The sequence below is a fragment of the Microtus ochrogaster genome, unplaced genomic scaffold (assembly GCF_000317375.1).
Source record: "Microtus ochrogaster isolate Prairie Vole_2 unplaced genomic scaffold, MicOch1.0 UNK66, whole genome shotgun sequence".
Classification (NCBI taxonomy): domain Eukaryota; kingdom Metazoa; phylum Chordata; class Mammalia; order Rodentia; family Cricetidae; genus Microtus; species Microtus ochrogaster.
In genome coordinates, this window is record NW_004949164.1 from 836,104 (window position 1) to 848,446 (window position 12,343).

The 12,343-nt window shown below is 44.0% G+C and overlaps 1 protein-coding gene across 6 annotated transcripts in view; it reads left to right on the plus strand.

Moving 5' to 3' along the window:
• Elmo1 (engulfment and cell motility 1) overlaps positions 1 to 12,343 on the plus strand; it is a 532,260-nt gene that overhangs the window by 510,495 nt on the left and 9,422 nt on the right. For all 6 annotated transcript variants that reach the window (XM_026777428.1, XM_005369890.2, XM_026777430.1 and 3 more), the window contains one exon: positions 7,112 to 7,194. In XM_026777428.1, coding sequence (XP_026633229.1) covers positions 7,112 to 7,194 — 83 coding nt within the window. The remainder of the gene's footprint in view (positions 1 to 7,111; positions 7,195 to 12,343) is intronic.

Genomic DNA, 12,343 nt, shown 5'->3' on the forward strand with positions numbered 1-12,343 from the left:
CGGTTTGAAAATGGGACGGTCTGGCCTTTGTAGTGTCATACGGTTCATTCCCATCCATACAAGAACTGCTTTCCCAGCATGTATTATTGATACCCACAGCAGGAAAAAGTAATCTGAAACCACAGCTGCAGGCTGTGGCTCCCCAACACGGGCTGTGTCCCCCAGCACAGGCTGTGTCCCCAATACAGGCTGTGCCTTCAATACAGGCTATTTCCCCAACACAGACTGTGCCCCCAATACAGGCTATTCCCGTAACATAGGCTGTGCCCCCACAACACAGGCTATGCCCCCAGTTCAGGCTATTCCCCCAACACAGGTAGTTACCCCCAACACAGACTGTGCCCCCAACACAGACTGTGTTCCTCAAGACAGGCTGTGCCCCAACACAGGCTGTGCCCCCAACACAGGTTGTACTCCCAACACAGGCTATTCCCCCCCAACACAGGCTATGCCCCCAACACAGGCTGTGCTTCCCCCCAACACAGGCTGTGCCCCCAACACAGGCTATGCCCCCAACACAGGCTGTGCCCCCAACACAGGCTGTGCCCCTCTTAACACAGGCTGTGCTTCCCCCCCAACACAGGCTGTTGTTCCATCCACACCCCAACACTATCTCTTAGTCTTCTTTATGAAGCTAAGAGCCCTCTGGTCAGAGTTGGCAAGGCGGAATCAGCCTGTCACCTGATGCCAGGTCTGTGTTTCTCCAGCTGTGGACCTTAGAAAGTGGAACCCCGATGGCCTCACTCAGACCTCACAAAGCAGAAACACTGCTGTGAGAATTGGAGCCTCCAAGTGGCTCTGGTGCACTCTCAAGTTTTACAGATGCTAATGTAGATCTTGCCGAATAGGGCTCCATGGTACATGACTTTCACCAAAAAGTTCTTTAAAATAAGATGAAAATATGTTGTCAACTTGTGATTTTTGGAAGAAAGAATGTTAAAAAACTAAACCTTAACTAAGATTTTAGTATCACTTCTTTTTTATCACAATTTCTCTCTCTCTCTCTCTCTCTCTCTCTCTCTCTCTCTCTCTCTCTCTCATACACAAACACACACTCTCACACAGTAAGAAAGGCTTAATCTTAGAATTAAGGACAGGCCTTTCTGCTCATTGAATTTGCTGTGTGAAGAACACACTCTGGTGTCCTTTTTCTCTTTACTCTCTGTTAATTGGTAAAAACCCTCTCATGAGCTAGGAAGTGTTCATGGCCAGTGATCTGGAAGAACATTGGAAGTTTCTGGTGGCCAAAGTAACTGCAGCTGCCTAGGACATCTCCCAGGCCCTTCTATGCCTGGCCAAAAGATGGAGAAAGGACTCTGGGCTGAAGAATCCACCATACTCCTGAGCCTACCCAAAGAATCTGTTCTCCTCTTACTGAATGTATAATTTGTCCTCATACCTACAGATATGTAATCCACGTCTCAACTTGAACATGGGCATGTAACTGGCAATTTGTCAGTGTTAGGCACAGTGCACCCAGTTCCTTAGATAACCAGCAGCCCTACACCTAGGGAAAATTCTAGCGGTTGACCAGGACCTGAACCCCATAAAAGGGCAGTTACTGGGCTTTCCCACAGAACAAGGCCCCTCACCTCCACAGCCCCAGAGTTGAGCAGACAGCTGGGAGACTACCTGGTTTGGGTGGTCCCAGATGAGCGCAGCCAGAGCTGTGAATCTCCACTCTCCACACAGGTTTTGGTAATGGCCATGGGCTGGCATTGCTTCTGGGAGAAGGTAGCAGTCTTCCTCACGAGGATGCCTCCTACAGTCTTGTCTCTCCATTTACTCTGTGACCTTTAAAGTCCGGTGATGCAGAATTCCAAAGACTGTATCACACCTTATCCCTTGCAAAGAGAGGTAGAAATTATATAATTTTTAGGGTGTGTGTTTGTCTGGGGAGAGTGGGTTGGTGAGATTGTATCTATCTGTGTAGGGGGTCAGAGAAGGGGGTATATTCATATAATAAAGTGAAATAAAGTTGTGTCTAGGAAAGCCCTGCCCTGCCCTGCCCTGCCCTGCCCTGCCCTGCCCTGCCCTGCCCTAGTAAACTAAATTTGCAACTTCAAGCACACACACCTGTGTTTCCTTCTGTGCCAATTATACATTCTACCTGGGCCGTTAAAAGCAGAAAATGTATTCCACTAGAAAAAATGAGTGAGAGACATTGAAACCCTCAGGCCTAAATGGAATGTCTCCATCAAATCCCTCCCCTCAAAGCTCAGGGAATTCAGCAGAAGAGGAGAAGAAAAGAATGTAAGAGCCAGAGAACACAAAGGAAATGAGGCCTTCTAAACACACCAGGACCAAGCACATATGAACTCACAGAGACAAGACAGCATGCCGAGGACCTGTATGGCTCCCCACCAGACAGGCCCCTAGAGATGAAAGGAGAAGTGGACGCACGCCCCACCCCTAACCCAGAAGCTCTCTCCAACTGATAAATACTTGCAAATAAAAATTTAGTTTTCTTCAAGGAAGTCTCATTAGGGAAACAAGCTACTCTTAAGGGTAGGCTGTGTGCCCAGCCATAGATGCCAACAGGAAACGACCTCACTGGCATCTTTGAAGGTTCCTTGTCTTATAATGCTGTGTCAGGACTTCTCCCTTTCTCTTCTTTTTCAATTTCATCTTTTGTTTCCACTATAGGTTCTTTGCATATCTGTTGTGGCTTCTGAGTTTGTGTTTTGATGGGATTCTTGGGTGTGTGAGTGAGTGAATCTGTGTCTACATCTGTTTCTTATATCTTTTTCTGGGTGCTTTTGCTTCTATCTGCTTTATTCTGTTATCATGTGCTTGCTTTACTTTATTTTATTTCATTATTATTCCTTTGATGCCTGTTTGTTTTCTAATGAGAGACAAAATGAGGATGGATCAAGATGGGAGGGGAGAGAGGAGGAAATAGGAGATGTAGAGGGAGGGGAAACTGCAATCAAGATATAACTTACAAATCCCAGCACTCGGGAGGCAGAGGCAGGCGGATCTTTGTGAGTTCGAGACCAGCCTGGTCTACAAGAGCTAGTTCCAGGACAGGCTCCAAAACCACAGAAAAACCCTGTCTCGGAAAACCAAAATATATATATATAAAACTTACGAAAAAATCCATTTTCAATAAAAGAAAAAAAGGAAAAGGATCATTTCCCTTAATTAATGGTAAGAGTCATTGCCTTGCCGTGTATTTTTGTCTTCTCCTGAGGCAGGGGGAATTATCTTCCACCCTTGACTTTACCAGGGCTAAATAGTAAGATATTGATGAGTCAAATGGTTCAACTGGACCTTCTACTACAGCTAGAATTAGTGAGGACTGAAGGATTCTTCTTAGCTGTCTTCTCCCTTAAGCGTTGAGCCAAGGCTTTCCATATTCTTCCTAATTGCTAGGAAACAGGGCCCTTGAAAAATCCACATTTCCCCGCATCCCCTCTTACTCTGCTTCCCTCTCAGGGCTTCCAGGCTGTCGTCACCATCACTCCCGTTAAACATGAGACTCATTTGCTTCCTAGCCACGCTTGGGACCCCTCAAGGCCTCAGTTTGGAAGAATCTAGGCCAGTGTTCTTCACTCCCACCTCAGAGGAAAGCACAGGCCAGTGCCCTCCTCAAAGATTAAGCCTATTATAGAGGATGAGGCTAGCAGCTGACAGCCAGGGAGAGTGGGGGGATTTGGGTCATGAAATCACAGCGAAGAATTTCGGTCCCTCCATCTACTGAGAGAATTAATGCAGATTATTGGTAATAGGAATAATGGCAGGTGGCATTTGCTAAGTGCATAATGTATGCTAGGCTCGGTGCTCAGAGCTTACATAAGTTATCTACTGTACATCCCGAAGGGGCATTTCATCCATATTTTATAGATAAGGCAAGCGAGGTAGAGAAGCATTAAGTATAGCTAGTTGACAGTCATGGGTTAGTAAACAGTGAGATAAGGATGTTTGCAGGCAGCCAAACAGCTCCACGGCCAATTTTACTTAACCATTTTCCTGCCTGAGCTAAAAATCGTCTGGAACTCTGAGAGCTTAAACCTAAAGTGGTAGAAGAAGAGGCTGAATGAGCCCCCAAAGCCTTGGTTTCTGGTTACAAAGGCACAGAATGGACCCTCACTCAGTGCTATGAGACTGATCCGCTAGGTTAGGGAGAGCAGGCTCTGTACTAACTATTGGCGTGACCTGCCTCCACCCTGTCTCCTGTCACAGAAGCGTCTACAGAGGATACCTGCCCACAGCAGTGTCTGCACACAGCAGGTACCAAAGGCATAGGGCGAGCTGCCTCCTGGAGACGTTTTGCCTTGACTTGACACCAGGAAAACAAAGCTAAAAGTGTTCTCATCGCTGTGGCCACGTTGGTTTTTCAGTATTATTTTTTTCTTTAAATCATAATTAAAGTCTCTTCTAAGATACTAGCAAGGAGCTTCCTGAATGTGCTTGGAGTGAAGCCCACATTCGTGGCTGTTTTCATTATGATACTGACACCTTCCAAACCCAAAGGTGGCCTAGGAAGGGAGCATGGAGCACTAAGACCAGATCTGTTCCTGGCTAGCTGTGTGATATCATGTAAGGGGTTCTTCTCGAATGCAAAATGGTGGTGAATGGCAATTCACCCCAATCCTCTCTAAACTGAGTAGTTATGAGACGTGAAGGTGTACCCCAGAGTAAGGGTGCTTTCTCTGATGGCCTCCTGCTTCTTCCATCTCTGGTCCCTACTTCTTTATCTTTCTCCCATGTCAAAAGACCAAATCAAAAAGCTAGCTTGGCTTTGAAGCCCTTGTGAGCTCCCCATGGTGTGAGCATGAGCCCTTGGTTTCTGCCCCTGGACCAGAAGACACTGGTTATGGCTCTCCCCATGTCTAATCCTCCAGTGCAGCTAGAGAAAAGCTATGAAAAGAAAGAAAGGAAAAAAAAAAACCCAGCTTTTCAAAGGGACTGTATTTTTAGAATTTGTGTTTTCTTTTTAGTCATAATCCCATGAGCGGCACAGCAGCTTATCTCCCTGATAGAGGACAATGGATATTTAAATATAAAATATGTACAGCCACAATATCCATTGAAAAGAGATTCCCTTCTGTGAAGCCTTTGCATTGAGGATTCAAAAGACTGATCCATGGCAGTTTTGTATTTTCCTGGTCCCATTCTACATGTTTTCAAAGCCGAGGGGTAACTTACTTTTGCAGAGGATAGACACTGTGGAGTTCGTTAAGCATTTCATATCTTATAACAAAGGATTCTCTACAATATACTTGTGATTCAAACTCCTGATGAAGCTTTCAGAGGAATTTTGAATTGCCTTGCTAATTAGATTTTAAATTCCCTTCAGTGTCTCCATTGCAAATGCAACCAGCTTCTCCTAGTGTTCAGATACTCCCTGCACAGATCAGCCAGGTAGGCAGCAAGGCCAGTCCTTGGTTATGAAAATGGACTTGTGAGACCTGAAGCCAGTGTTCAAGGTAGGCTCAGGAATCTTAGCACCCACCTACAAGATGTTTAATCAGAGGAGGTCAGGAGAGGGTCAGAAAGAAAAGGCATCTGAGATATAGGGCTGAATTGGTCAGGAGAGGCCACACTGCTCCACTGTGGTACAGGAGCAGGCAGCCCTACACCTCTGAGTCTTAGCACAGCAAAAGACTTCTAACCCATGATGGTGATGAAGGAGGACCCCAGTCACTTACAGCCACAAGCCATTTACATATATACCTGTATCAGCATGCTGGAACACAGAAGAATGAAATGGCAGACAGGGACTTTTTGGTACTTCCTCTTACATTTCATTGGCCAGAGCACAAGACCCCAGCTAACTGCAAAGTTGCTGGGAAGCATTGTCTTCCTTGTGCCCGGAAGGGAGAAAGAGAAGCCAGGAATTGATACTAAAATTGAGTACAACTATGGACTGACTACATGACGGAGGAGCTGATGCTGTGAAGTAGATGATGGAGAAGCCTCCAGACACTCTGGAGGAGCTCCTCACTTCCCCACTTCTCTGGGTTGACAGCTCTGGGCACATTACCATACTTAGGCAGAATTCTCAGTTGTCTTTGTTATTCTGGGACATTAGCTTTTAAGGGACCCTCCTGATCTAGTGTTTTAATATTCTGTAAATTTATAATTTCATCGTTTACTATCAACCTTATAATCAGTTTATTCAGTGTGGATGTACAAGCTTAAACTATGAAATCTGCCATTATGCCCACTTTTAAGGAAGTGTAGGGAACTGATTGCTTCCCACTCTCCTTCGGCAAAGCCAAGCCTGCCAGCATCTGCAGCTGGCTTCACAATCATTTGTGGGGCTGGCAGATTTGGGATTGGAGAAGGATGGATAACTTAGTGCTGTTTTTTAAAATCAAGGTTCTGAACCACCCTACCTGTCCTTGTCCCTCTCATTTGATCTTAAAGAGTATTTTGAATGCGGTGCTTTTTCTGCTTCTTATCTCCCTCCTACTCCCGAGCAGGACTTAAGATAACATCGTTCTATCTAACTGCATTATTTTCCAAAGGCTCTATTGGAAAGGAAAGGCTCCTTTATTGTGTTGAGTTTATTTCCATTGCCTGTTGAACAGGGACAGCTAAACCTACCTTAAGGAATTGTTATGAGAATTAACGATTTGGGGAAGGGAGAAATTTTGGAGGCGAGTTCCGAACTGTGGAGTCAGACAGGTGATTTGGGCTAGATACACTTGCTCTGCTTATCCACCACTCAGAAACAAACAACAAAGATGCAAATGCTACCTAGAGGTATCAATCTATATGAAGCGTTTGGCATTGATCCTAGCACACAGAAAGCCTTACAGTGTCTATATTGCCATAACCACTATTACCTAATGCCACATCTGTTATAATACCATCACTAACAGCACCACTATGGTAGGTCTTATTTTAATTTTTAGTGAACCAAATTATATTTATGGAACTAGCATGCTAAAGATACTTTTTACCAGAACCTTGTATGCTTGAGTGTCTAGTCTCTGAACGCTGCCTGACCTCTTCCTCTTGTCACTTCGTTTCTTTTTTGTTTTGTAGTGGCTTCGGGCAGTGCCAACCATGGTAGCAGACTCAATGAGTACCTTTGCTCCTGTATTGACATTGAAGCTTTCAATGGTGTCATAACTTTCATTGTTTTTATGAATTGCAGTGCCGGTGGCAGATATCAAAGCGGTGGTGACGGGAAAGGACTGCCCTCACATGAAAGAGAAAGGTGCCCTTAAACAAAACAAGGTATGATTTCTAGTCTGTACAATGGCAGTCTGTACAATGCAGTGAGCCATCATAGTGATCCCAGCCTTCGCTCACAGACATGGACGTGCATGTGTTGGAGGGTTCACCCTGGAACCAAGGGCATTGTATGTCGAGTTGTACATCTCGGCTCTCCCTTTTTCTTCCCTGAGCCATTGCTCTCCTGTCTTAACGCGCTCACTCCCTCTGCCTGATCACCTTCATAATGCCTCTTCTCTCTTGTTCCTCTACTTCCTGTCTACTTCCAACCCTAGAAATTACAATGAGTGTTCTCACTCTGTCTTTGGATGAGTCTCTTCTGCTCACCGTCAACCCTTCTTTAGGCCTCTTCTCATCTCCGCTTCATGATATCCCTGCTCCCTACGCTGCTTCACTAGAGTCTCAGTGAAGCCCAAGACAGACTTCTGACTCAAAGAATGTCATGAAACATTAAGTGCCTTGTATCCTTCAACATCATAGAAAGTCGACTATTAAGTATCCAAATGTAGCTCAAAGGAGAGCAGTACTCAGGAATGCATACTTAGGTGTCTGTTAAGTGCAGTATTTCTCTCCATCTCTTTCTGGTTTACCGCAAGTTTTCACCATGGTGGTCCACATTGTTTTATAAGGAAACAGGGAGGGAACACAATCTTGAAAGATAGAAAATGTCCTCTGTTTCTAGGTCAGAGGGATGCATTAAGGAGCCAATTCCTTGTTTATACCCGTTGGCATTTTATATACCATCCATTAAAAGGAAAATAAAGATTTGGCTATGTGTGGTGATATATACCTGATATCCTAGCCCAAAGAAGGAGGATGCAAGAAAATCATAGCCAGCCTGGACTGCACAGCAAGATCGTCTTTCTAAAACAAAACAAATCTATATTTACCTGGCTGCTCTAGACATCTGTGTACCAAATATCACATGAACCAATAGTTTATTTCTTTGATTCTCCAAACAGTGTCTAAAAGCAATTTTAAAAACTCACATATTCTGCTTATCAGTCAGGATTAACATAAGTGGTCCCTGTTTTTTGATTCCAAATGAAGATAAAAGGTCATTACCCAATGACTATACTCAAAGAAAACCAAAAGTCCTGTGAGAGTATTGTTCAGGATGCCAGAAGGGAAAGATACAGGCAAGGATGCTGATTGCAAGATCCTTGCTCCTTGTGACATAGAGATACAATTTAACTCAAGGCCATGTGCATTTCTTCATTGCTAAGCCCACCCCAGCAGAAGCCAAGAAGGTACTCCAGTGACAAACATCATAATATGGAGGGATGCTGGAGGCGCTAAAGTCTGGGGGGGTCTCTTGTAAAGCACCTGTGGGAGCTTCCATGTCAGAGAGATGAGGATTGTGTTGTCCTTAGACTCCAAAGAGCATTATAAACTGTGGCAACAAGTCCTAGGTTTCATGGTTTGCCTCTTGTGAGGCTGCCTTCCTTCAACACCAGCAGGGAGAGCCATATGTTCCACATGTCAGGTGTTCCCTCTTAAGTCTCAGAGAGCACGGGCTCTGCTCAGCTCCAGAGAGGTTTGTGGGTATGTAGCACTTGAACTGAGCAGGAAGTCATGTGAACAAACTAACAACACAAGAGTCTAACCCAGAAGCCTGGGAGGGCTGGCTGGCAGTAGAGCAGTCTACCAGGGTTTGAACGTGCTGACTAGGAAACGGGAATTCTGTAAAATACTTTCAGAGACGTTTCCTGCATTTGCCCCAGTTTGTGAGGGTCTTGAGGGCTGTCAACTCTCCTCCGCACATTAAGAAGCTGAAAGAAGGGACAAGTTTTGTGAGAGACCCTGCGGTAGTAAGTCAAGTGGGAAGTGATCTATGAAGACAGCTCATGTCAACTTTGAGCATGCAGATCCTTAGGTACATATGTGCATACACACCAGAAAGCACATACAATAGATCCCAAACATGTGAACATTCATGCATACACAGATACTAATACATGCCACACATATATTCTGCACGAAAAAAAAAGCCCAATTGTCTTGCTCTATTAACATAAATTATCAGTCTAAAGACCTGGCTCTCGTTTCCTGTTACCTAATATGTCCCAAAAAAAGAAATTGGAAGTATGCCTCCTCTTACCCTAAAATGCGGGGTGGGCAAGACAACCTACAGAAACAGAGCGATCATCCGAATCAGAGCTTTGCTTTCTCGTTAGGTTGTGTAAATCATTCGCCTCTTACAGAATGACACAGATGCAGAGCTTGTCGGATTGGAAAGTTATAACTATGATTTAAAATAGAAAAAGTCGACATTCTACAAGTGATGTTTAAATGAATTGGTTCTGTCAGAATGGAAATGATAAGGACTAGAAACTTAGATCAAGGTAAAAGCAGGAGTTGTATCAAAGAAAGAAAAGGTGAAAATAAAATAAAAACATTAGCTTTTCATCACCTATGCAAAAAACTGCTGTGTGTTCCTGAAGATCGTAGTAGAGAGTCTATTGCATGGTAAAGCAACTGGGTAAGTGGAACGAATGGGAGCTAGATTAAAGAGGCAGAGAGAAACTATTGCCCTGCTCACATTTAAAAAGAAGGCAAAAGAGGAGAGGGAGGGGAGGGCGGGAAGGGACAGAACAGACAGCTTGTGTCACCAACGTGCTCGTGTCTATCTAAGTGCATCACCGATAACTTTCAGAACAGTCCAAGTGCATCAATGAAGAGACAACAGTTTTCAAACTGACTTTTATACAAAAACTGATCAAAGCGTACTTATTTAATATACATTGTAAAGGCTCAAGCAAACTCATTTTGAAAAAAAAAAGAAAACAGAAATAACACCACAGCTCAAGAAGCAGAGACCTATATAGAGATAAGGGAAAGGATTGGCCTTATTTTTTTTCCTAAGGACAAACAGCGATACCATGGGAGGGAGGCTGGCCCGCTGGGGTATGGCACCTTAGCTTTGGGGAGTTTCCAGGGCTTGGCAGCACATGTGTACAAAGGGCTGTGCTGGGTTCTTCTAACAGGTTCTAGATAGAGAACAAAATGTCCTGACCTCATATAGGGCAGACCATGTATCCTGATGGTTGTCCAGGCAGATGTTGCATTGGATGTCCACATCTGGATGGTAGCAGGGTGTGAGGAGCACTGAGTGGTTATAAAGCTAACAACTGGAACTCCATGGTGGTTATACCTCAGGTCTTCACAGCTGGCACAGTGCTTCACGGATGGTCCGTTTCCCTCCGGAAAGGTCATCTGATTCAGGGAACACAGAAGTTGCTTTGTCATCAGACATTCTGTAAATCATTAGATCCTGTGTGACCTCTTGCCCACAAGGCCTCAGGTGGCACCCTATTTGTGGACACTGGCAGTGGCAGGGTACTGATTTGGGGAAGCAATCTCTGAGCTGCTGTCATGGCAACAGGAACATGGAGAATGCACAGCAACTACAAACGAATTTTATGTTAGATTAGGAACTATATGTTATCTGTAAGAACTCTACTTTCAATGTAAGTTTAAAGTGATGCGATGGAGAAACACATACCGTTTCTAGTCGAAAGAAAGCTGGGGTGTCTCTATTAACCTTACAGAGATCAGACCTTAGTAGAGAGGATATTATCAAGGAGCTGTTTCTCCTAGAAAACACCACAGTCTTACCTTACACACACGTGAATTTAACAAGAAGTATCAAAATACATGAGTCTGGAAACTCAGAGCAAAAGGGGGCCTCAATGCTGAGGATGCACTGCCTTAATAACCAATAGAGATCAAGCAAGATGGCAATCAAATTCCTACTTGGTCTCTTATCAGCACCATCAATCAACTTGATCTAATTGTTGTCAATAGAATAATCCAGCCAGAAGCACAATGCATGTTCTTCTTGAGCTCACAAAAATATTCACTAAGATCCACATTGGGCCATAAAATCTTTTGTTTGGTTTTCACCATGACAAAAATGAAACGCTTTATTTTCTCAGAACAATAATCTCACAAAGCATATTCTTGGGTCACAGTACATTTAAAGTAGAAATCAATAACAGAATGAGAGTGGGAATGCAAATGTTTGGAAATTTAACAACATGCTTCTAAACAACCAATAATTTAAAGTCATAAGAGAAATTATGTGTATCAAGCTATATACAATTCAAAATATAAATTCTGTGGGATGCAGTGAAAGCGGCATTTATGAGGACAATTATAGTAAGTATTTAGGAGAAAAGCAAACCCTGAAATCATTAATGTCCCTATCGTAAAACACTAGAAAAGCAGAGAAATTTAATTAGAAATAATTGGATTGAAATTAGAGAAGAGATAATGAAACTGAAAACAGGAGAAAACTCAACAAAACCCAAATTGAAAAGATAAAGAAAATTGGTTATGCCGTAGCCTGATGGAAAGAGGAGTAGAGAAAGGAGAAAACCCAGGTCACCACGTGGACACAGATACAGAGATGGGATCTCGAGAATACAGAAGGGTTGAGAGGTTCACCTTTGCGAAGAGGGAACTCTGTGCTGCACAGATAAAAGGCAGCTTTTCTTCCTTTTAAACTAGAAAGTCAAGTGCATGGGTGTGTGGATGACCTGCTGGGAAATCTACTACTTTATCTATGGTTGTACTTAACATCCGCACACATGCCAAACAATATCATGTATCTTCCATGAAAACACTTGGCCCTTAATGTGACTGGGTAGATGGAGAACCCACATGGTTATGGAAGCTCTGGGAGAAATGGCCAGTGTTGAGTTACCCAAAGCAATATAAAAATGGCAGCCAACACTGTACACTGAAGATACGCTGTAGAAATCTCTGTCTCATAGTGCCAGCCCATCATTTACCCAGGGAAAATGCATATTCAGATGCCTCCTTTTGCTAAGGCTCCATTTCTCCGAGTGTCTCTTGACTCTGCATGTCTGGCCCAGAGTTAGAGAACCAAGTGCAACAGCAGGTGAGGAAATGTTTAGCAATCTCCTATCCTATTCCGTCTCTCCCCACAGCTAGGCCCGTTCAAAGCCTTCCTAGTCAAGGCAAAGGGGCAGTGTGCCTCAGCAGAGCGGGGTGGAGAGAGAGCTGCTATGACCTCTAGTTTTTCACTTAATAAGTCCAGAAGGAACAGAAGACCTTCAGTGGTGAACAGCAAAACTCCCATGCATTAGGTATCTGTGAGTGGTGTGTGTGTGTGTGTGTGTGTGTG